This window comes from Cervus canadensis, chromosome 21 (genome assembly GCF_019320065.1).
Source record: "Cervus canadensis isolate Bull #8, Minnesota chromosome 21, ASM1932006v1, whole genome shotgun sequence".
Classification (NCBI taxonomy): domain Eukaryota; kingdom Metazoa; phylum Chordata; class Mammalia; order Artiodactyla; family Cervidae; genus Cervus; species Cervus canadensis.
This window is the reverse complement of record NC_057406.1, coordinates 16369383-16394830: the sequence shown is the minus strand read 5'-3', so window position 1 is coordinate 16394830 and position 25448 is coordinate 16369383. Positions and strand designations below refer to the sequence as shown.

Genomic DNA, 25448 nt, shown 5'->3' with positions numbered 1-25448 from the left:
ACTAACCCATTGTTTTTTAACACTTAATTGTCCTGTGTTCCTCTGACTTCCAAACCCCATCTGTACATGAACCCCTTCTCCTTCTGGATGCTTAAGGCAGTAGTGATAATAGCCAATTTTAAATGTCAGAACCAGAATATAAACTCAGGCACTGGGGTAGGAACAGGATCTGCTCAGTCACTAGAGTTGATGCTCTACTCCCTCTGGGACCCAGAGTCATCATTCCTTACCCAGTTATGGACTCCACTCCACACCATCACCAGAAACCACCAGACAAACACCTAGAATACAGGATGTGCTTCCTGGAGTCCAGTCATTCCTCCTACAGGATGACACAGGGATGCATTTAGTGAACCAGGTACACATGGTCTCACCTCAGGATTGAGATCCCGCAGGTAACATACTGTTAGGGACTCCATACCCTGTTATAAGGATGGAGAGGGCAGGAAGAAGGGGCTAACCCAGGGCTGGCAGGCTGTGCCCAGGCAGCATCCTCTACCCCAGAGCTGGGGATGCAGGGTCAGCATGGACCAACTCATCCTCTAGTGAAGTTTCATCTTTTCTGACACATAAGGAAATCTCAGTGTCCAATCTCACCACAGATTTGAAGGAGGAAAGCATTAGGGAGGACACTAACCCAGCTGTGTCCATGTGAACTTCAGGAGTCAGGAGAACAGGCTCAGGAAACAGTCTGCCCTGGCCTGACTCAAAGCTCAGCCACATACCATGTGCGTGCCCTTGAACAGGGTCCTTACACTCTGTATAGTGGCTTTGTCTGTAAAAGAAGAGTTATATTTGTGTATACATGACAGAGTTTTGGTTAGAATTAAATGAGTTGGCCTTAGTAAGAGAAATAACCACTAGTTAAGAGTAGTACATCATAGTGGCGGAGAAGCAATATTAGGGCCCCTCACTCCATCCCATCCCAGGAATCCCAGGACTCTAGAACAGGAATTCAATTCTGTTACCTGGAGCCTTGACTGGAACTGTCAAAACTCTCCCAGGAACCACATGCTGTGATGGTGATTGGGGTCATAGTTGTGAGTCTTTGACACATCACCCCTTCTCTCTGTGCCCCAGAGAGAGGTTCTACTGCTCAAGAACCTTGACCTTACCAGCTGTGAACCTCATGAATTAAGTTGTTTACTTGCTAATTTTACTTTATAAATGAACTTGGTAAAGGTTCTGTGTCTAATTCACCTCCTTATCCCCAGTGCCTGCTAATTAAAAATCCTAAATGTTGTCTATTGTATACCTGAATGAATGAATGTCAGCCAGGTATTTTACACAAATCATTTCAATCAAAAGAAATCTTTTGAAATATAATTTAACTTGATGTGCGGACTTAGCAGCACAATGCAAGTTGTGTCACTTCTTGTAATGATATTTCAATATGATCAAATGGTATAAGCTGTGTATGGTTCACTTCTACACTTCTCTGCAATGATTGCAATCAATTGAAACAAGGCTAGCCCCATTCCAAGAGCAGTGCTGAGAGAGCCAGCACTAAACATGTATAAATGCTGCATCTTTGTATATCCGAAGATAAAGAAGACAGAGCTCAGCACACTGACAGGTGAACACCATGAAGCCTCCTCTTCTGGTCCTAATCAGATATGGCCAAGTGGTCCGGATGTTTATATACTTATCATTTGGCATATTTTCAACTCAAACCACAAACTGTAACAGGAAGAAATTCTGTTATAAAAAAATTTAGTTTAACAGCTTCTGTATTGAATCAGAAATGCAGAAGTAAAGACCAGGAAGAATCCTGTTTTTAAATTTTGACTGTTTATTTCATCTTATGGATTGTAAAGCATTACAACATGTAGCATTATTATTCCCAAATCACCATGAAAATATGCAGGTTTCAGAGGTTAAGTAATCTCTTTGCTAGAAAAGTAAATAATTAAATATCCTTGGTAGACAGACATTTTCAGGACCAATCAGAGTGACTAATATACAAAATCAGTTCAGTTCAGTTCAGTCAGTCATGTCCAACTCTTTGCGACCCCATGAACCACAGCACACCAGGCCTCCCTGTCCATCACCAACTCCCGGAGTCCACCCAAACCCATGTCCATTGAGTCGATGATACCATCCAACCATCTCATCCTCTGTCATCCTCTTCTCCTCCTGCCTTCAATCTTTCCCAGCATCAGGGTCTTTTCCAATGAGTCAGCTCTTCGCATCAGATGGCCAAAGTATTGGACTTTCAGCCTCACCATCAGTCCTTCCAACGAACACCCAGGACTGATCTCCTTTAGGATGGACTGGTTGGATTTCCTCACATTCCAAGGGACTCTCAAGAGTCTTCTCCAATACCACAGTTCAAAAGCATCAATTATTAGGTGCTCAGCTTTCTTTATAGTCCAACTCTCACATGCATACATGACCACTGGATATATGTGTATATACAAAAAAATATACAAAATATTTTTGAATTAAAAAATAAATATACAACTTTAAAAGGAAACAAGTGACTGGTTATACCAGAGTGTTGGAGATCCACCTCACCATCTGTGTTCCTTGTATGGATGAGACCACGTTGGTAAAGGCTTCTTTACCAAAGATCACTTCATCACAAGGACATGTGATGAGCTTGGTCATGAGCTGCTCATGAGCTGCCTGAGGTCCAGCCCATCGTCTCTCTTCAGCCCTTTACAGTCTAAAACCAGCAACATCTAACAGGGAGTGTGGCACTGAATTGGCCCGATTCATTCCTCCATAGTGCAGCATCAGATACCCAGAGACCAGAGCAATCAAAGCTACTAAATCAAAGATAAGCAGATTCTAAGTGGAGAGCATGCAGACCAAGGACCCTTTCCCACTGCTCTTGGAAAGTAAGAAACCCTCTCACCCCAGACACCATCTGTAGGAGGAGAGACAAGAAGATACCTCCTTGAATAGATGAAAACCAGTCTCAGCAGGGAGCTTCAACTAGACAAGATAATTATTACCATAAACCCAAGCTAACTTGGGGGACAAATTTTAAATGGGAGAGTCTGTCATTTTAAATTGGAGAGTTTGTATAAAACACTGATGAAAGAAATCAAAGAGGACACAAACAGATGGAGAAATATACCGTGTTCATGGATTGGAAGAATCAATATTGTCAAAATGGCTATTCTACCCAAAGCAATCTATAGGTTCAATGCAATCCCTATCAAGCTACCAATGGTATTTTCCACAGAACTAGAACAAATAATTTCACAATTTGTATGGAAATAAAAAAAAACCTCGAATAGCCAAAGTAACCTTGAGAAAGAAGAATGGAACTGGAGGAATCAACCTGCCTGACTTCAGACTCTACTACAAAGCCACAGTCATCAAGACAGTATGGTACTGGCACAAAGACAGAAATATAGATCAATGGAACAGAATAGAAAGCCCAGAGATAAATCCACAAACCTATGGACACCTTATCTTCGACAAAGGAGGCAAGGATATACAATGGAAAAAAGACAACCTCTTTAACAAGTGGTGCTGGGAAAACTGGTCAACCACGTGTAAAAGAATGAAACTAGAACACTTTCTAACACCATACACAAAAATAAACTCAAAATGGATTAAAGATCTAAATGTAAGACCAGAAACTATAAAACTCCTAGAGGAGAACATAGGCAAAACACTCTCCGACATAAATCACAGCAAGATCCTCTATGACCCACCTCCCAGAATATTGGAAATAAAAGCAAAAATAAACAAATGGGACCTAATGAAACTTAAAAGCTTTTGCACTACAAAGGAAACTATAAGTAAGGTGAAAAGACAGCCCTCAGATTGGGAGAAAATAATAGCAAATGAAGCAACAGACAAAGGATTAATCTCAAAAATATACAAGCAACTCCTGAAGCTCAATTCCAGAAAAATAAATGACCCAATCAAAAAATGGGCCAAAGAACTAAACAGACATTTCTCCAAAGAAGACATACAGATGGCTAACAAACACATGAAAAGATGCTCAACATCACTCATTATCAGAGAAATGCAAATCAAAACCACAATGAGGTACCATTACACGCCAGTCAGGATGGCTGCTATCCAAAAGTCTACAAGCAATAAATGCTGGAGAGGGTGTGGAGAAAAGGGAACCCTCTTACACTGTTGGTGGGAATGCAAACTAGTACAGCCACTATGGAGAACAGTGTGGAGATTTCTTAAAAAACTGGAAATAGAACTGCCATATGACCCAGCAATCCCACTTCTGGGCATACACACTGAGGAAACCAGATCTGAAAGAGACACGTGCACCCCAATGTTCATCGCAGCACTGTTTATAATAGCCAGGACATGGAAGCAACCTAGATGCCCATCAGCAGATGAATGGATAAGGAAGCTGTGGTACATATACACCATGGAATTTACTCAGCCATTAAAAAGAATTCATTTGAATCAGTTCTAATGAGATGGATGAAACTGGAGCCCATTATACAGAGTGAAGTAAGCCAGAAAGATAAAGAACATTACAGCATACTAACACATATATATGGAATTTAGAAAGATGGTAACGATAACCCTATATGCAAAACAGAAAAAGAGACACAGAAATACAGAACAGACTTTTGAACTCTGTGGGAGAAGGTGAGGGTGGGATGTTTCGAAAGAACAGCATGTATACTATCTATGGTGAAACAGATCACCAGCCCAGGTGGGATGCATGAGACAAGTGCTCGGGCCTGGTGCACTGGGAAGACCCAGAGGAATCGGGTGGAGAGGGAGGTGGGAAGGGGGTTCGGGATGGGGAATAAGTGTAAATCTATGGCTGATTCATATCAATGTATGACAAAACCCACTGAAGTGTTGTGAAGTAATTAGCCTCCAACTAATAAAAATAAATAAGTAAATAAATAAAAAGAAAAAAATTTTTTTTAATAAATAAATAAATAAATTGGAGAGTTTGTGTTAACTTTGTGGAACTTTCAATCCATGCAAACACCCCTTGCTACTGCACAAGATGAAATCAGTTATAAAAATAGCAAATATTACATTTATGCATATTTGAATTCTAGAGGATATGTTTTTAAGCCCACTACAGAAAGAAAATATGTATATCTTTGTTTTTAAAAGCACCGAGTTGTCATCTCTGTGAACTCTTTCTAATTCCTCCAGCTCAAAACTACTGCTGTGTCTCTTCAATCTGTAAAAATGGAAACTTTCTTATTGTCTCTAAAGAGGGGGCTTCTTGAGAGCAAGTAGTGTGTTTTATTTTTCAATGTCTCTATAAGCTCAAGTAAAGACATATAGAGAGAGCTTAACAAACATTGGATAAGAAATGAACGCATGAACAAATGCTGAAAAATCACCCTGCAGTTAGTGATACTGAGTTGGGAAAGGAAGTGGAGGCAGGGGAGACACATACCTGACTAATCCCCCTCGGCACAGACTGAGGTGGAGTAAGGAGTCAGAGACACACCAGCCAAAGGAGCCAAATATAAAATGCCTTCAAGCCCACTCCGGAGGGTCAGATCACATTCAATCTCTGCACAGAGCTGTACCTCAGAAGCTTCTCCAAGGTGAGAAAAAACTGACAGCACTGCTCTCAAGAGTTCTACTGAAGGACGTGAATAGACAGTAATACTCGTCAAATAGCTGTATTTCCAGTCCTCAGTGACTCATTCTGGACAATGAAACGCGGGTGGTGTCACCTGTGTCACTTCTGAGTGGAGGCAGGAAAAGCCCCAGTGTGACTCTGTAGTCTCTCTCTTTTTCCTGTCACAGAAGCTGCGTGTTCCAGGTGGTGCACATGCAAGAGTCTCACTGACCACAAACATCTGTAGGTTGTGATGAGTGTGTGTGTGTCTGTATATGGATGTATGTGTGTGTATGCATTTCTGTGTGTGTGTGTGTGTGTGTGTGTGAATGACTGAGATTTGCGGGTAACTTTTTCCAGCGGCAGAACAGAGTCTCTTCTGATGGATACAAAGGAGAAAGAAGACTTGAAAAGAAGACAGAATCTATCACAAGAAGCAGGTACTTTCCTGGATCTCCTTTTCCTTCTGTGTCTTCATCCCAAGCTGCTCCCTCAGGTCTCACCTTGTTTCCTCTGTTGGACTTGGTTGTTTCTCAGTCACCATTTCTGACTGACCAACAACTAGATCTAAATCCCGTTTAACAACACCCGCCCTGGTGCATCTCCTGTTCCCTTTACATCACTCTGTGCTGACAGTCAGGCTCAATTTCCTGAATTTGTCTCTCAGCATCTTGACCTTCATCCTTAAACAGCTCTTCTTTCCTCTGAGTTAGCCAGTCCATCATCTTTGATCCTATTTTACCTTTCACCAATCCTGTACTAATGAAAAGGCAGCATGTATTTTCTAAGCCCCCTCAGTTTTCTCTTGATTTCCTGAACAAATCTGATTCCTGGATTTAGTGTTCCATGGTCAAGAAATAAATTGGTTAAGAAATGATTTTGCTGAATATTTTTTTTCCTCATCTCAAGAAAATGGCTGTTTCAAAACCTATATATATATCCTTGTGAGCACAGCCCTGGGGCTCTCCTCACAGGACTTGGAAGGGGCTGGTGTAAGGAGAGGATGTGAGGTTGAAGCTTCATTAGCTTCATGATTAATCCACCTCCGTTCAGAGTTGATGTAATGACCAACTCCAGAACTATTGAGTTCTTGTAGGTGGTCATTCTTAAACCTCTTAAACCCAAGATTAATGTCACTGGGATGGCCCTCGTAGTTCAAAGACTGAGTGGTTGCTCAGACTTGAACTCTATGAACTGATGCTTTATTGCACATGGAGCTTTGGTGCAGCTGAGTCCAGCCTGCACACCAGCCTAAAATCTCTGGAAACATGGGAAAATGTGTTCCTCTTTAACATCTAAAAGTCTGTGAACAGATTCTCTTTTCATTATCATCAAATCTTTCCACATCTGGGTATGCTACCCAAGGCTCTTGCAGGCTGCAAGTATCTGCTAAGGCCCTTCCAGGGCCCAGGATTGGAGGGAGACTAAACCTGTGTGTAACTTCTGTATTTCCACTCTCCATAATTTAATAGGTGTTCAGCTAATGTTTATTGAATGACTGAATGGTACTATGCTAGACATTTAAGAGGAATTATCTTAAATATAAAGAACTATTGTTGAGGACATCATTTAGCTAATTGATATTTTTGTTTTAAAGGCAAATGTTTTCAGCAATTAACAGGACAAAATTTGATTTTCAAAAAGAAGGTGCACATCACCACCAGATACATCACAACGAACTCTGCAAATCTCTATCTCTAAGGCTACACAAGACAAACCACAACACACTCACATGTGGCTTCTTATTAAGTTTTAATCAGACCCAACAGAGGATACAGGGTATTGGGATGATTTATCATTTGGCAATTTTTCCATTAAAACCACATAGGAATATCACCAGAAGAAAATTTGCAATTAAAAAAGTACAGCTGCACCATCTGTATGATATAAGGAAGGAGATGCAGGGCAGAAAGAGTTCTTTGGCTTGTCATAACAAACAGACTAATTAGTCTTTCATTTTGTGAAAGGAGAGTCCTCTGGGGCTGATCTTGAAGGATGCTGTAGAGACCAGGACAATTCGACTGTTGTGTCCAACAGTTAGAACTGTGAACTGATGATTTTGGATAATGATGTGCTTTGATTTTTTTCTCTACTTTTTGTGAATCTACTGTAGGTTTTCACATTTTTGTTGCCATAATGGCTCACATAAAACATCTTATAGACACAAGAGTCTATGTTACACTGATAACAAATTAATTTCAATCACATACAAAAGCTCTACCTTTTGATCTCCTCCTGTACTTTCTGTTTCTGATGTCAGAATTTGCCTCTCTTTATATTGTATATCACTAACAAAATATTTTTCTCTATAGTTAATTTAACACTTCCCTTAGACTAGAGCTAACTGGTTGTTAGCACACTACCATATTCAGTATTAGAGAATTCTGTATTAGATTACATATTTACATTTACAAGTCTGTTGTCTGTTTTCACTTCTTTCATATAATAATTACCATCCTTCATTTAGCTTGAAGAACTCCCTCAGGCAATCTCGTAAGACAAACCTGTGTTGGTGAACTCCCTCAACTGTTGTTTGTTTGGGAAAGTCTTTATCTCATCTTCATTTCTGAAAGACAACCTTCCTGAGAAAAGTATTCTTGGCTGGCAGGTTTACTTTCATCAATTTGAATATATCATCCCTTTCTCTCCTGGCTTGCCAGTTTTCTTCTGAGAAGTCCACCGATATTCTTAAGGGAATTCCTTTGCTGTGAGCATTTGCTTTTCTCTTGATGCTTCTAAAACTCTCTCTTTGTCTTGATTATAAACAATGTGTCTTGGAGACGATCATTTTGAATGAACTCTGAGGGGCGACTTATCAGCAATGTTAGGTAGTTAGAATAGGAAAAAGCAGTCCAGAATGGCGGTGGCTAAAAGACAAGGAAGGGAAAAGCCCATGAAAATAGAACAAAGGAAGATCCGAGGACCAAAGTGAGCACCTCAGGTAGAACAAACAGCCCAGGGGGAGGGAAAAAAAAAAAAACATATAAAAAGAGGAGCCAAGGGGCCAAGGGTCTTTCTATCACTCTCTCTCTCACTCTCTCTCTTGCTCTCTCTTCTTGCTTGCTCCCCCCACCTCTCTCTCACTCTCTCTCTTCTCTTCACGTCTTTTGGGTCGTCACGCCCTCACACATTGAGGATGTATTTTCCTTTATTTTCTAAATAAAACTGAGCTGCAACACAGAGCTGTGACACGGTCTGTCTGAGAGCTGTGACACTATTCTGTCTGAGAGCTGTGACACAGTCTGTCTGAGAGCTGTGACACCGATCTGTCTGAGAGCTGTGACACGGGCTGTCTGAGAGCTGTGACATTGATCGGTCTGAGGGCTGTGACATGGTCTGTCCAAGGGCTTTAACACTGGCCCGCCGCTTCAAATTTTTGTTGTGACAAAACAGAACCGAGGAAATTACACAATCCCCTGACAGCTACATGAATTTGGATGTCTAAATGTCATCAGATTTGAAACTTTTCTGGTATTATTTCTTTAAGTACAATCTCTGTCCCTTTCTCCCTCTCTTTTCCTTTTGGGTCTTCAGTAATGTGCAGGTTTTTTCTGTGATTGTTATCCCATATTTCACACAGGTTCTTTCACACCTTTTCATTGTTTTTTTTCTCTTCTTTGTCCCCTGGCTAGGTAATTTCAATTGTCTTGTCTTCTGCCTCAAAGATTCTTCTGCTGTTGCTGATGCTCTCTGTAGCATTTTTTATTTTGTTGCATTTCATTCACTGTAATCCTAAGCAACAGAATTTCTGTTTGCTTCCTTCTCTTTTTCTGCCTATTGCACAGCTTGAGGAATCTCAGTTCCCTGATCAGAATAGAATTCATGCACAGCAGTGAAAGCATCGAATCCTAATCACTAAACCATCAGCAAATTCCCTGTTTGCTTCCCTTTTTATGATTTTGGTCTCTGTACAAAAAAAAAAAAAAAAAAACTGTATTCATTCTGCGGAGCAATGCAAGAGTCTGTGCCCAACAACTACTGAGGTCCCACAAACTGTAAATGCTCTAGGTCCCACAAACTGTAAGTAGGAGCAGGCATGCTGCAACTACTGAAGCCTCTGTGCTCTGCAACAAGAGAAGCCCCTGCATAGAGAAGCCTGCTGTCCACAAAGATAAGTAATGCCTGCTTGCCACAACTAAAGAAAGCCCACATGCATCAACAAACAACCAGTGAAACCAAAAATTAAAAACAATAATGATAATGATAATAAATAACTTTTTAATCATATTTTGTTCACATATTCTTTTCCTGAATTCCATTATCTGCATTTTTTTGAGTTCCCTGAGCTTCTTGGTGGGTATTCTTTATTTCTTTCATCATGTGTCATTTATTTCATCACTTCCCAATGGTGAATAGCCATGTAAGCTGCCCTGGGAGAAGTCCTAGGCATCTTCCCATCCCGAAGCACAGCCTAGAACTATGAAGACTGCAAGCGTGACTGTAGGTCAGAGCCCTGGACACCATGCAGAGCCATCAGCCAGGAACTGGGTGGGTTCAACTCACAACCAGGCCATCACTCTCAGGTCTTATATTAGTTCAGCAACCTCTCCACATGTCCACAATGAAATTGGGGCGGGAGGGGTGGTGTTGTGAAATGTAATCTTTACTTGGCCACTCCTACATGACAGCTCTCTCTACCCTGAAGAATCACAGCAGGATCACGTTTACATTTTCAGTAGTAACCAGATTAAAGCAATCTTGAAACAGTGCATCCTCAGAGGAGCCCATTGGTCTGAAATTCTTCCTTTAAGAATTCAATCATATCAGACCCCTCCATCCACATCTTTGAAATGTAAATAGACAAACATACCTGATTTTCCCATCTATCCCTTCTTCTGGATCCCCTCTGCCTAAGTCTCCACTTTCTTGCCCTCTTGTCCCACGTGGATGCAGGGTGTGGGTGAGCACCAATTTGCCATCCATCAACTGAGAGAGAGATATGAGCTGATATAATTTGCTCAGAAGGCTAGATAATTGAACAGACAAGAAATGGCAATGTTCTGAAGAAATAGTAGGCAGGGATGGAAAGAATGGATTCATAAGGATTTGATAACAACTAGACATGGGAGAAGAGCAAGGAGGAATCTATATCTGCCTGAGGAATAAACAGATAAAGTAACCTAGGGAATGAGAGATGAAAAGGCAGAAGTAGCTACCTAGAGTTAGAGTTTTAATTGACCCATGAACTCTTAAGCAGGATAAGGAAAACCGTATCCATTCTCTCCCACCAGCAAACTCCTACTTTGAAACTCACACCCAAGTCTCCTGCCCAAGAATAGGTTAAAAACAGGTGATGTGACATCTCAGGGAAGAACATACAGGAATGTTCAGGATTGGGTTTTTACCATGAGTTTGTGAAATGAAAATATCTCTTGCCATATCAATAAACAAGAAAGGGAACAACCATCAGGGATTTCTGGCCTCCAAACATGAATGAGGGATCCCAAGACTATGATCCAGGGGATGCTCCCACTCCCCATGGAGATTGCTGAGGAGCTGGGGAAATGCAAGAAGCAGCCATCTGCCACTCCTTAAGGTGAACAAGGAAACAGGATTGGCCCCAGATAGCTAAGCTGCATATGAAAGGAATGAATTCAGTGAGACCAGAGGCTTGCATCTTCCCATACATAGCATGCTAAATTCCTTAAATTGATACCGGATCTTTGACGCTCAGACTTCCTGCTCCCTTGGTTGCAAACGTGTATACAGCCTGACTTCCCTTCCTGCCTCTTTGGAGCAATTTTCTCAGAGCTACTGAGATGCTGTCTCCAGGGCTTAGAGTCCTAAGCATTCCCACCAAATAAAATAACTCTACCAGGTTCTGACTATATTTTCTGGTCGACAATTTATCTTGCTAGGAAGGAGAGTGTGAATGTGGACCAAGTTCAGGTGCTTTTTATTAGTAAGAATGACCTGGAGCATCTGTCTTCCTGGGCTAAGTCATGCTCTCATTAGCCTTTGAAGGAGGTGAGAAAACAGGGCAGTGCACTCATCTTGTATTTCCTTTGAGGAAAATGGTGTTTGAGAGCCAATCCCCTAAAAACATTTGACATGGAACTTGGTAATAATTAATAAAGCAAAAAAAATTTTTATTTTATTCAGAATATTTCATTTTGAGCAATTTCCATATAACACAATCACAGATCAGCACTATTCTATTGAGATACAGGCAATTAGAATATCTGTGGCATAATCTTATATTTAATACAACATCATTGCAAAGTCACTGTGGATGTTCCCAGGTCACTTAGTTCAGCATCATCGTACCCAGGGTCCCCAGTCTCCCCCTGGAGCAGCCAGGGGCTCTCTTCTCCTTCCCCAGGATCAGCTTCCTCTCTAGAGACATTTAGAGAAGAGCCTGAAAGAGGAATGAGAGGTATGATTTAGAACAGAGACAAGGGGGCCAGACAGGGAGGAGGAAGCAAGTTAAGCAAGCGGTGATGACAAAGCATCCCTGGGACCCAGGGGTGGGCAGGGAGGCTCAGACTATTTCATATCAGTTACAGTGAGGATGGATCCCAGCTGTCCTCTAGATCCAGTCCATGTGGTCTCTGGGGCCTCAGCTCATGTGGAAACCCTGCATCACAGGAGATCTGTGCTCACACAGGAGCTCTGAGAAGACCTGCCTCCAGGCAGTGAAGGGCTAGTTATTCAGCTGTGTCTGACTCTTAGCAACCCTATGAACTGTAGCCCAACAGGCTCCTCTATCCATGGGATTCTCCAGGCAAGAATACTGGAGAGGATAGCCATTCCCTTCTCCAGGGGATCTTCCTGATCCAGGGATCAAACCCAGGTCTCCTGCATTGCAGGCAGATTCTTTACCATCTGAGCCACCAGGGAAAGCCCATCAAATGCATGAGATTACCCATGCGTGAGATTGTCAAATGCATGAGAAACTGTACAGAGGCTGGACATTGAGTTCAAATTTACCCTTTCCAGGACAGAGACCAAAGATTACAGGGGATCAGCTAACTCCACTCACCTGTCTGAGACGTCATCCCATCTTCCTTCTTTGGGAGCACTTCCTCCTCACTCCCCTGAGAGGCAGGAGGAGCCCCAGGTACCGGTACCTCTTCAGCATCATCATAATCCTCACCAAGGGCATAGGTCTTCTGATCTGGGGCTCCTGAGCGCAGAGCAAGGGTAGATGAAACCACACTAAGTAGGTTGGTCTGGGAAATACCTAAGATCCCTTCTGACCCAGCATTTCTGAGCTGCTAAATACAGGCACCTGTCACTCCTTGTTTTAAAAGATTTTTTTCTCTAAGACCATGTTTCAATTTGATGTGTCCATAAACCAAAACATGACCTTACATATCTTAATATTTCCTGATTGAAAACATATATCTCCAAGCAACTCTCCCACCATTGAGCATTACTAAAGTATTTTGACAAACTGTGCTTTACAGATGTTATTTTTAAAGCCAGTGTGTGTCTCTTGTGATTCTGAACACAGAGAGCCCAGCCCCAAATGTGAGACATCACAGAACATCCAGAGAAGGAGAAGGACAGACCCTATCTAGACACAAGGGATCCCTCTGGTCCATCAAAGGAAGACTGTTCCCCTTACATCTCCTCTCTATGAGGAGGGAAACTCTCCTCCGCAACAATCAGCTGAAGCATGTCCATCTCTATTACCTGGAGCGGATCTGGAGTCATTGTTGTCCTCACCATCTGACAGGAAGCCTAAAGTGGAGAAAAACATCACACAACACACAGAATGACCCTCCCACACCCATGGGACCAATGTTAAAGCTGAGAAGGGATGGGTCTGGCTCTTGCAGTGTAGACAGAGGCTGGGGGCTCACGGGACTGTGAGAGGCCAGCCTGCCACTTTGGAGAGCCACCTCTGTGAACCTGGGGAACGTGTCGGGTCTGCAGATGCTGAGAAAATGTGCACACCCAGTGGGTGTGACAACCAGAGGTCCCAGGAGGGCAGACAGAGACACCCACCTGGGCTGCCCAGAAGACCCTCCTTCTGAGTCACAAGGTGATCGAGCTCCTCATATACGGCTTCAGCAAGAGCATCTTCATAGCTGGATAAGGCTGAGAGATCCCCCAGCAGGTCAGAGGTTTCACCCCAGACACTCCGGTCCAGCAGGCCCACGTTCATCTCCCTGATGCTCACACAGAGGCTGCCTGGACCTCGGCATCATCTCCCACCCCATGCACCATGTCAGCACCTTCTCCCCTCATCTGACCTGAATTCACAGCTCAGCCCCGACTCTGTCTGGTCTCATAGGAGAGGCTATGACATATGAGAGTTCACGCCGCAGTCCTAAGAACCTCTGTCTACTCAGCCCTTAGAGCTCAGCACGGAGCACATGAGTTCCGCAGACTCACAACAGAGACCTGGCCCAGGCTCCCCTCCTCACCCCTGTCCCATCTCCTGTCTGCACACACGCTCCCTGGTCCCCAGTTACCCCTGCAACCCACCTCTGCGCTCTGCTCTCCATCTGAGCACCTGAGTCACCAGGATGATGAGGACCAGGAAGAGAAGGGCCCCCAGGATGAGGCAGAGGACCCCAGCCAGGGAGAAGAAGCCAGGGAGAGGACTTGAAACTGGTCTGGACCCTAAAGAGAACAAAGCAACAGGGTGTGGAGAAGGTCCTGGGCACAGAGAAACCCCTGTGCCAGCATTCCCAGGGGCTCCAGACAATGGCGCCCCAGCCTCAGACACAAGTGCCCTGACAGTGACCTGGCTCCCCCAGGTCTCATCCTGAGATGAGTCAACTCCACTCGGCCAGTGTGGCCCCAAGGCAGAGCCGGGGATTGTCAGGGAGCTGCCCTGCCGAGACAGCCTCTGAGGACCCGGCTCATCTCTTCTCCTTGGGCTTCAGGAGACAGAGGGTCAAACAGTCCTGGGACCCACACCTCACTGATGAGGAGCAACACTGAGGGTAGGTGGGAAAACCTTAGATTCTGCACCACCTAGTATCCCAGTCATGAGAAAAATGTGGCCCCAGGAACCAAGGCAGAGGAGTTCCCGAACATATCGCCCTGGGCTCCTCCCCTCCAGCCAGGGTTCTTCAGGCTCTCTCCTCTCCTGAACTGTCAGAGGGTTCACAGAACAGGCCGCCAGACCTGAGTATTCTCTCCTGGCCATGGGTGTTCACAGTACCTGCTGCAGTCGGGGGCACTGTTTTCCTTACACCTAAAGAGAACAGCAGTGTGAGGAAAGGGAATTGGCCAGAAAGCAGGGCAAACCCATTTCTCTCTCCTGAGCCTGAAATCACCCCTCAGTCTCCAAAACACCAGGGTCCAGCCCTCCCAGCTCCCCCATCCTAGATCAGAGCCCCAGCACTGGGACGCTGTCTGAACATAAACTCCCCACCACCCCCGGCCCGGCCCACTGCCCCTGTGCTGCCCCAGCTCACCCAGGACGACCCCAAGTCCCGCACTCACCAGAGCACCTCACACCAGCATCCTCCTCATGCTTGCAGTCACTCTGCCCCCAGGGATCCGCAGCACAGTCCCACAGGGAGGACTCCCGGCCTCCGCACCGCACCTCGTCCAGCCAGATGCTCCCGTTTCCAGGGCCAAACGCCGCGGCCCGCACGGCTTCCAGGGCCGGGCCACAGCCCAGCTGCTGACACACCACCTCGGCCTCTGCCAGGCTCCAGGAGTCATCGCACACGGTGCCCCAGGAGCCGCCGTGCCAGACCTCCACCCGCCCTGAGCACTCGCTGTCTCCTCCCCTGAGCCGGAGCTTCTCTCTGTCTGAAAAGGCAGCAGCCCCTCCTGTGACTCCCCTGGTGGGAGGAAGGAGCGCCTGGGAGCCCTGGGGAGGGGGCGGGGCTGACGTACCTGTGCAGGGGGCAGCAGCTGGACAGCTCTTGGCTCTTCTTCCTGCAAACAACAGGGAAACAGTGGATCAGGGACAGCTGGGCGTGGTCTTGTCCCCAAATAAGATTATCTAAGGTCTGACTCAGTGCAAAGGACACATGAAAACACAGGCTTATTATTATCTCCTGGGGTGAAACTCACTGCATCTGATCACCAGCTGAAATTACTTTAATATTTACTTGTTTATCAGTCTTCACATTCCCACAGCAAACATAAACACAGACATCTACAAATGTACACACACACCCCTCTGAATGAAAGTTCCATTAGAAGAAGGACCTTGTATATCTTATATATGCCATGTTTCTGCTGTTAGGACAGTGCCTGCACATTGTGTGCACTCATTCAACAAATATCTATGGAAAACCTTTGCTAAATACCTAGATAGGGGCTTGATAAATATATATTGAATGAATGAATAGATGAATAAAATTCAGTAAAATAAAACTTTAAATTCACACTAATCAGTGAAATAGTAAACCAAATATAAATGAATGGAAATAGTCTATGATAATAGCTCATATTAAAATAATCAGCCCAGAAGAACAGAGTTAATTTATATTCAAAATCTCACATATGTAAGTTTACTGGAAAATTATTAGAGAGATTATAAGCTACTCTTACCTACTATTCAGTGTAACAAGTGGGCAAGTGAAGACTACTGTTGTAAAAGGAAACTCTTTTTTAAATTTATTTTTAATTGGAAGATAATTGATCTACAATGCAGTGTTGGTTATATGTGTGTGTGTTAGTCGCTCAGTTGTGTCTGACTGTTTGTGACCTATGAAATGCAGCCCACCAGGCTACACTGTCCATAGGATTTTCTAGGCAAGAATACTGGAGTAGATTGCTATTCCTTTCTCTGATGGATGTTCCCTACCCAGGAATCAAACCCAGGTCTCCTGCACTGCAGGCAGTTTCTTTGCTGTCTGAGCCACCAGAAAAGCCCATAGTGTTGGTTAGGAATCTCTTAAAAAGGAAATATACAGGAAAGACTTAGTAGAATTCTAAGAAGATATATGTACACATATATGTACACAGAGTAAGGCAAAAATTTTTGCAATAGAGTAAAAAAAAACCTACTGAGAAAAATTTGTATTGAGAAGATGCAGAAATAATAAACAAAAGACTGAAAAGTATATATAAAAGAATTGAAGCTGAGAGAAATCAATACAAATTCAAAGCAACACAAAAAAACAGAAGGGTAAATAGTACCTGTCATAAAGTATCAAAATTTGTATATTCTTTCCAGATCATCCTACCAAACCTCCTACCCACTCTACTCAGAGAACCTCTGAGAAAATGATGGCGGGACCTTTGTGAGGGTGTTGCTCATTTTCATGGTCAAAGACTTTACCACCTCTCAATTCTGTATTTAATTGTAGGAAAAATATCATCAATAAAAGGTCTAATAGTTTAATGCCTCTTTGGCCTTCTAATGGAAAAGACAAAGAGATAAAAAAAAGAGAGGCAAGGAAGGGAGTGAGCCTCTGCTTTTGAAGTATCTGTCCCCACATTCTCTTAGCTATGGGTTTCAGGCAACACCCAGGATACCACTCAAGGTGTACCTGAATGGGGTGTGTGAGTTTGTGTATGTGGAGGGGGAGGGAAGGAGAGAGAGAAACAGAGAGAAATGTTGAAGGAAGTAAGGTGCTATGGTTTGACTATTTGTTGCCCTCCTCAACATTTCTTTATTTCATTCAACATTTATTTTCAAAATCCCAATTCCCAATGTAACAGTATTTAGTGGTGGAGCCTTCTCAAACTCTTCCAAAAACAGAAGAAAGAAACACTTCCAAACTCATTTTATGAGGCCAACATTATTCTGATACCAAAACCAGATAAGGACACCACAAGAAAAGAAAATTATGGGCTAATACTCTGATAAATATAGGTGCAAGAATCCTCAACAAAATATTAGAAAACTGAATTTGACAATACACTAAAAGAATCATACACCATAATCAAGTGATGTTTGTTCCAAGGATACAAGGATAGTTCAACATTCACAAACTAATCAATGTGATACACCAAATAAGCAAACTGAAGGTAAAAATCATATCTCAAAGGATGCAGAAAAATGTTTGACAAATTCAAAATCCATGTATCATAAAAACTCTTTTACAAAGTAGTTATAGAAGGATTGCATCTCAATATAATTAAGGCCATATGAGAAGTTCACAGCTAACATTATATTTGACTGTACAAAACCAAAAGCTTTTCCTCTGAAATCAAACACAAGACAAAATTATCTACTCTCACCACTTTTGTTCAGCTTAGTTTTGGTAGTCCCATCCAGATCCATCAGGCAATAAAAAGAAAATCAGACATCCAAATCTGAAAGGAAGAGGCAAAACTGACACTATTTGCACATTGAAAAGTGAAAGTGTTAGTTGCTCAGTCGTCTCTGACTCTTTGCTACCCCAAGGACTGCAGCCTGCCAGGCTTCTCTGCCCATTGGGATTCTCCAGGCAGGAATACTGGAGTGGGTTGCCATTCCCTCCTCCAGGGGATCTTCCCAACCCAGGGATCAAACCCAGGTCTCTTGCATTGCAGATGGATTCTTTACCATCAGACTCATGAGGAAGGAGACTCCCTTACATGATAGTATATATAGAAAACCCTAAAGACTTCACCAAAAATATGAGAACTAATACACTCAGTAAAGTTGTAGAATGAAAAATCTATATACAAAAATCAGTTGCCTTTCTATGCACTAACAACAAACTGCCATAAGGAGAAACTGAGGAAACAATTCTATTTGCGTTTGCATGAAAATGAATAAAATATCCAGGAATAAATTTAACCAAGGAAGCGAAAGACCTGTACACTGAAAACTATAAGACATTGATGAAAGATACTGAAGAAGACTCAAATAAATGGAAAGATATTCTGTGCTCATAGATTGGAAGATCTAATATTATTAACATGCCCATACTACCCAAAGCAATCTACAGATTCACTGCAATCCTTACCAAAATGTCAATGGATATTTTCACAGATACAGACAAACAATCCTAACATTTTCATGGAACCACAAAAGACACTGAATACCAAAGCAATCTTGAGAAAGATTAACAAAGCTGGAAGTGTCATGCTTCCTGTTTTCAAACTATATTACAAAGCTATATTAATCAAAACAGTATGTTGTTGGCATAAAAATGGACACAGAGATCAATGGAACAGAATAGAGAGCCCAGAAATAAACCCATATTTGTACAATCAATTGATTTTTGACAAAGAAGCCAAGAATATACAATGAGGAAAGGACAGTTTTTTCACTAAATGGCATTGGGAAAACTGAACAGCCACATGCAAAAGAATGAAATGGAACCACTATCTTACACGACTCACAAAAATTAACTCAAAATAGATTAAAGACTTGATCACAAGTCCTGAAGCCATAAAATTTCTATAGGCAAATACAGAAAATAAAATCGTTGACATCAGTCTTCATGAGGATTTTTTGGATTTGACACCAAAATCAAAGAGAACAAGAGTAAAAAGAAGCAGTTGGGACCACATAAGGCTACAAAGCTTCTGCCCAATTAAGGAAACCATCAACAAAATGAAAAAGCAACCTATGGAACTAGAGAAAATATTTACATATTATATTTCTGATAAAAATTATTATCCAAAATATACAAGGAACTCACACAACTCAGTAGCAAAAATCAAACAATATGACTTTCAAAAAATGGGCAGACAACCTGATAAATATTTTTTTTTAAAGAATACATACAACTTGCCAATAGGTACATGAAAACGTGCTCAACATTACTAATCATCAGAAAATACAGATCAAAGCCACAATGAGATATGACCTCACATCCTCTAGAGAGGCTTTTATCAAAAAGAAGAAATAACAGGAGTTGACGAGAATGTGAAGAAGACAGGAAAGCTTTTGCACAGTTAGAGGGAATGTAAGTTGATGCAACCCCTATGGAAACAGTATTGAGGTGCATCAAAAATTAAAAATAGAATTGCCATACAATTTGGCAATTTCACTTTGGGGTATTCATCTGACAGAAACATTAACTTGAAAAACCAATGTTCACTGCAGCAATATTTGTTCAGTTGCTAGCTTGTGTCTGACTCTGCAACCCCATGGACTGCAGCACACCAGGTTCCTCTGTCCTTCACTATCTCCCAAAGTTTGCTCAAATTCATGTCCACTGAATTGATGATGCTCTCACTACCTCATCCTCTGTGGCCCCTTCTCCTTTTGCCTTCAGTCTTTCTCAGCATCAGGGTATTTTCCAACAAGTCAGCTCTTCTCATCAGGTGGCCAAACTATTGGAGCTTCAGCTTCAGCGTCAGTCCTTCCAATGAATATTCAGAGTTGATTTCCTTTAGGATAGACTGGTTGGATCTCCTTGCTGCCCAAAAGACTCTCAATTCAATTCTGGCATCCAAGCACCACAATTCAAAAGCATTGACTCTTGGGTGCTCAGCTTCTTTATAATCCAACTCTCACATCCATATATGACTAGTGAAATAAACATACCTTTGACTATATGGGCCTTTGTCTGCAAAGTGATGTCTCTGCTTTTGAATACTCTGTCTACGTGTGTCATAGCTGTCCTTCCAAGGAGCAAGCCTCTTTTATTTATTTTTTTTTCATTTATTTTTATCAGTTGGAGGCTAATTAATTTACAATACTGTAGTGGGTTTTGTCATACATTGACATGAATCATCCATGGATTTACATGTATTCCCCATCCCGATCCCCCCTTCCACCTCCCTCTCTATCCGATCCCTCTGGATCTTCCCAGTGCACCAGGCCCGAGCACTTGTCTCATGCATCCAACCTGGGCTTGTGATCTGTTTCACTATAGATAATATACATGTTTCAATGCTGTTCTCTCAAAACATCCTACCCTCACCTTCTCCCACACAGTCCAAAAGTCTGTTCTGTACATCTGTGTCTCCTTTTCTGTTTTGCATATAGGGTGATCATTACCATCTTTCTAAATTCCATATATATGTGTTAGTATGCTGTAATGTTCTTTATCTTTCTGGCTTACTTCTCTCTGTATAATGGGCTCCAGTTTCATCCATCTCATTAGAACTGATTCAAATGAATTCTTTTTAATGGATGAGTAATATTCCATGGTGTATATGTATCACAGCTTCCTTATCCATTCATCTGCTGATGAGCATCTAGGTTGCTTCCATGTCCTGGCTATTATAAACAGTGCTGTGATGAACATTGGGGTGCACGTGTCTCTTTCAGATCTGGCTTTCTCAGTGCGTAGGCCCAGAAGTGGAATTGCTGGGTCATATGGCAGTTCTACTTCCAGTTTTTTTAAGAAATCTCCACACTGTTCTCCATAGCGGCTGTACTAGTTTGCATTCCCACCAACAGTGTAAGAGGGTTCCCTTTTCTCCACACCCTCTCCAGCATTTATTGCTTGTTGACTTTTGGATAGCAGCCATCCTGACTGGCGTGTAATGGTACCTCATTGTGGTTTTGATTTGCATTTCTCTGATAATGAGTGATGTTGAGCATCATTTCATGTGTTTGTTAGCCATCTGTATGTCTTCTTTGGAGAAATGTCTGTTTAGTTCTTTGGCTCATTTTTTGATTGGGTCATTTATTGTTCTGGAATTGAGCTGCAGGAGTTGCTTGTATATTTTTGAGATTAATCCTTTGTCTGTTTCTTCATTTGCTATTATTTTCTCCCAATCTGAGGGCTGTCTTTTCACCTTGCTTATAGTTTCTTGTGTTGTGCAAAAGCTTTTAAGTTTCATTAGGTCCCATTTGTTTAGTTTTGCTTTTATTTCCAATATTCTGGGGAGGTGGGTCATAGAGGATCTTGCTGTGATTTATGTCGGAGAGTGTTTTGCCTATGTTCTCCTCTAGGAGTTTTATAGTTTCTGGTCTTACATTTAGATCTTTAATCCATTTTGAGTTTATTTTTGTGTATGGTGTTAGAAAGTGTTCTAGTTTCATTCTTTTACAAGTGGTTGACCAGTTTTCCCAGCACCACTTGTTAAAGAGGTTGTCTTTTTTCCATTGTATATCCTTGCCTCCTTTGTCAAAGATAAGGTGTCCATAGGTTCGTGGATTTATCTCTGGGCTTTCTATTCTGTTCCATTGATCTATATTTCTGTCTTTGTGCCAGTACCATACTGTCTTGATGACTGTGGCTTTGTAGTAGAGTCTGAAGTCAGGCAGGTTGATTCCTCCAGTTCCATTCTTCTTTCTCAAGATTACTTTGGCTATTCGAGGTTTTTTTTTATTTCCATACAAATTGTGAAATTATTTGTTCTAGTTCTGTGAAAAATACTGTTGGTAGCTTAATAGGGATTGCATTGAATCTATAGATTGCTTTGGGTAGTATAGCCATTTTGACAATATTGATTCTTCCAATCCATGAACACGGTATGTTTCTCCATCTGTTTGTGTCCTCTTTGATTTCTTTCATCAGTGTTTTATAGTTTTCTATGTATAGGTCTTTTGTTTCTTTAGGTAGATATACTCCTAAGTATTTTATTCTTTTTGTTGCAATGGTGAATGGTATTGTTTCCTTAATTTCTCTTTCTGTTTTCTCATTGTTAGTGTATAGGAATGCAAGGGATTTCTGTGTGTTAATTTTATATCCTGCAACTTTACTATATTCGTTGATTAGCTCTAGTAATTTTCTGGTAGAGTCGAGCAAGCCTCTTTTAATCTCATGGCTGCAGTCACCATCAGCAGTGACTTTGGAGCCCAAGAAAAGAAAATCTGTTTCTACTTTCTCCCTTTTTATTTTCCATGAAGTGATGGGGCCAGATGCCATGATCTTAATTTTTAGAATGTTGAATGTTGAGCTTTAAGCCAGCTTTTTCACTCTCCTCTTTCACCCTCAACAAGAAGCTCTTTAGTTCCTCTTCTCTTTCTGCCAATAGAGTGGTATCATCTGCGTATCTGAGGTTGTTGATATCTCTCACAGCAATCTTGATTTCAGCTTGTGATTCATTCAGCCTGGCAGTTCCCATGATGCACTCTACATATAAGTTAAACAAACAGGGTGACAATATACAGCCTTGATGAATTCCTTTCCCAATTTTGAACCAGTCGGTTGTTTGTGTCCAGTTCCAACTGTTACTTCTTGACCTGCATACAGGTTTCTCAGGAGGCACATAAGGTGCTCTGGTATTCTCCTCTCTTTAAGAATTTTCCACAGTTCATTGTGATCCACATAGTCAAAGGTTTTAGTCTAGTCAATGAAGCAGACGTTTTCCTGGAATTCTCTGGCTTACTCTATGATTCAACAAATGTTGGCAATTTGATCTCTGGTTCCTCTGCCTTTTCTAAACCCAGCTTGTACATCTTGGAAGTTCTCAATTCACTTATGGCTGAAGCCTAGCTTGAAAGACTTTGAGCATAACCTTGCTAGCATGTGAAATGAGCACAATTGTGCAGTAGTTTGAACATTCTTTGGCATTGCCCTTCTTCAGGATTGGAATGAAAATTGACCTTCTCCAGTCCTGTGGCCACTGAAGAATTTTCCAAATTTGCTGATATATTGACTGCAGCACTTGAACAGCATTACTTTTTAGTATTTTATAGCAATGTATACAAGAGCCAAACAAGGTAAGTCTTCACTGATGGATGAATGGATAAAGAAAATGCAATATAGACATATATCCACCCATAAAAAAGAAGAAAATTTTGCCAGTTTCAACAAGGATGGACCTTGAGGGCATTAAGCTAAGTGAAACAAATCAGACAGAGAAAGAAAAATACCATAAAATCTCATTTATATGTGTAATCTTAAAACAAAAAGCAAGTTCACAGATACTGAGTAGTTGGTGGCTGCCAGAGATGGGGGATTTGGTGTGGGCAAATGTAGTCAAAAGGTATAAACTTGAGTTACAAAATTAATAGGTGAAGAGATATAACATACAGCATGGTGACTATAGTGAATACCATACTCTCTATTTGAAAGATGATGAGAAAATACATCTTAAACACCCTCATCATATAAGAAAAATATTTAACTATATATATGGTTATGGATATAACTAGACTTACTGTAGTGATCATTTATCAATATACACAAATATATAAGCATTATGTGTACACAGCAAGCAATATAATGTTATGTCAATTATATCAATTAAAAACTTTCAATAAAGCAAGTTTGGAACATGTGGATTAAATTAGCTCCATCCAAACTTCATTTTATAAACTCAACTTAAACACATCACTTAGATTTTAAAATATCAAATCTCTCTAATTACACCCTACAGGTTTGGGACAGACACAGAAACAGACATGAGTCACCTGCACATGAGATGTAGGCTTCCTCCTTTGGAGAGCATGAACTGTCTTTCCATGGGTCAGAAGGACACTGCCAGAGAGAGGTGTCAGTTTTCCGACATTGGATTAAATCTACCCACTGGGGTCTAGAACCTTCCCTGAGACCAACAGAAGTGTTGAGACTTCCACTGTCCCCACAGCCAAGCTGACTGCAGATGATGGACACGGTGACATCATCCATGGGGCTGCGGCAGACACTGCCCCAGGTCCCGTTGTAGAAAACTTCCAGCCACCCAGCACACTCCTGGTCCTCGCTCACCATCCTGAGGGCCAGGAACTCTAAGATGGAAACGGAGAAGACAGGACACAGTGAGCACTGCACTCAGTGCTCCGGGTTTTCCTCTCTCCCCAAAACTGTGAACTTCATCTGTGACCCAGCTGAGGAAGCAAATCCATTAGATAACTGGAGTGAAACCTGTCTCCTTTTTATCTGACTTTGTCCATCTGTGTCTGTCTTTCTAAATATTTCTACCACCATGATGTAGTGGATATGAACTGAGAGGAAGACCAGCCTGGACACCTGCAGGGAGAGAGAGCTGACTCCTGCTTCCTGACAAAACATCTAAAAGAGTATATAAAGGGATGTGATGTGGACAGTGTGGAGGCAGATAGAAGATGGACCTGTGACTGTTTCCTTATCTGGCAAAGGGGACTTTACAGATGTGATTAAGGTAAGGACCTTGAGATTAACCTGAAATATGGTGGATTAACCAGATGAGCACAGTCTAATCACATTCTTAGACTCACTATCCTTTACAATGGAATACTTTTCCTCGTTTTGCTAGAGGGAGATGTGAATATGTACAACGGATAGAGAGGTGGAGCATTACTGGTCTGATGATGAACAGAAGGGGGTAATGAACAAAGGCAGGCAGGCAGTTTTCAGAAGCTTGAAAAGACAAGAAACAGATTCTTTCCCAGAGACTCAGAAGTGATGTGACCCTACTGTAACCTTGATCCGTCCAGTTTGATTCCTGCTGGACATCTAAGCTACAGAAGTGTAAGGAAAGAAATGTGTTGTTTTAAACCATTAACTATGTGGTAATTTGTCACAAAACAACAACAACAACAAAAAACTAGCATTTGGCTTTAAGAATTCTCTACCATATGTACCAGAAGAGTGAGCCCTGATTTCAAGGAAAACTGAGAAAACCTTCTGCCAGGAAACACTACTGAGAAGAAAGGACCAGAATTTCAGCTGCTGCAGGAGGAAGTGAAAGCACCTCGTCTTCATGTCTGCTGGAAACACAGGCTCAATGGGGGGAAGCCTCCTTCCCAGGTCCTTTCAGCATCTCTCCCTCAGGGTTCAGACTCCCGTCCTCCTGGGCCCCACCCTTCCTCTAGCCTGTGGACAGTGTGGAGTGCTGACCTGAGCAGACGACCCCCGCGTCCTCCTTGTGTCTGCAGTCGTGCCGCCCCCAGCCTCGGGAAGGGCACCTCCACACGTGGGACTCCTTTCCTGTGCAGTTCAGGTCGTCCAGCCAGATGGGCCCTGACCCTGCCCCGAAGTGAGCAGACCCCGTGGCATTGAGGGCTTCTCCACAGCCCAGCTGCCTGCACACCACGCGGGCATCATCCAGGCCCCAGCTGTCATCACAGATGGTGCCCCAGGAGCCCTGGTCAAGGATCTCCACTCTCCCGGCGCAGGGACCGCCCCCGTCCACCAGGCGGAGCTGTCTGCTGTCTGAGGAGAGAGAAATGGGACAATGGGGCAGTGACCTGGGTAATGGAAAGGGTCTTCTGTCCTGTGGAACCCTC

At 42.3% G+C, this 25448-nt stretch overlaps 1 protein-coding gene and 1 long non-coding RNA gene across 2 annotated transcripts in view; both read right to left on the bottom strand.

Annotated features, from left to right (window-relative positions):
- LOC122423125 overlaps positions 1–25448 on the bottom strand; it is a 119495-nt gene that overhangs the window by 53766 nt on the left and 40281 nt on the right. Inside the window, exons 12-21 of the mRNA XM_043439905.1 lie at positions 25060–25374; positions 23655–23969; positions 14939–15382; positions 14655–14687; positions 13970–14107; positions 13487–13579; positions 13172–13219; positions 12516–12659; positions 11749–11891; positions 10344–10459 (exon numbers count right to left, since the gene is read on the bottom strand). Of these exons, the coding sequence (XP_043295840.1) occupies positions 10344–10459; positions 11749–11891; positions 12516–12659; positions 13172–13219; positions 13487–13579; positions 13970–14107; positions 14655–14687; positions 14939–15382; positions 23655–23969; positions 25060–25374 (1789 nt within the window). The remainder of the gene's footprint in view (positions 1–10343; positions 10460–11748; positions 11892–12515; positions 12660–13171; positions 13220–13486; positions 13580–13969; positions 14108–14654; positions 14688–14938; positions 15383–23654; positions 23970–25059; positions 25375–25448) is intronic.
- On the bottom strand, positions 7975–9037 carry LOC122423351. Its single transcript, XR_006264132.1, has 3 exons — positions 8955–9037; positions 8747–8752; positions 7975–8344 (listed from the first exon to the last, which is right to left on the bottom strand). It is a non-coding gene; the product is annotated as an uncharacterized LOC122423351 (long non-coding RNA).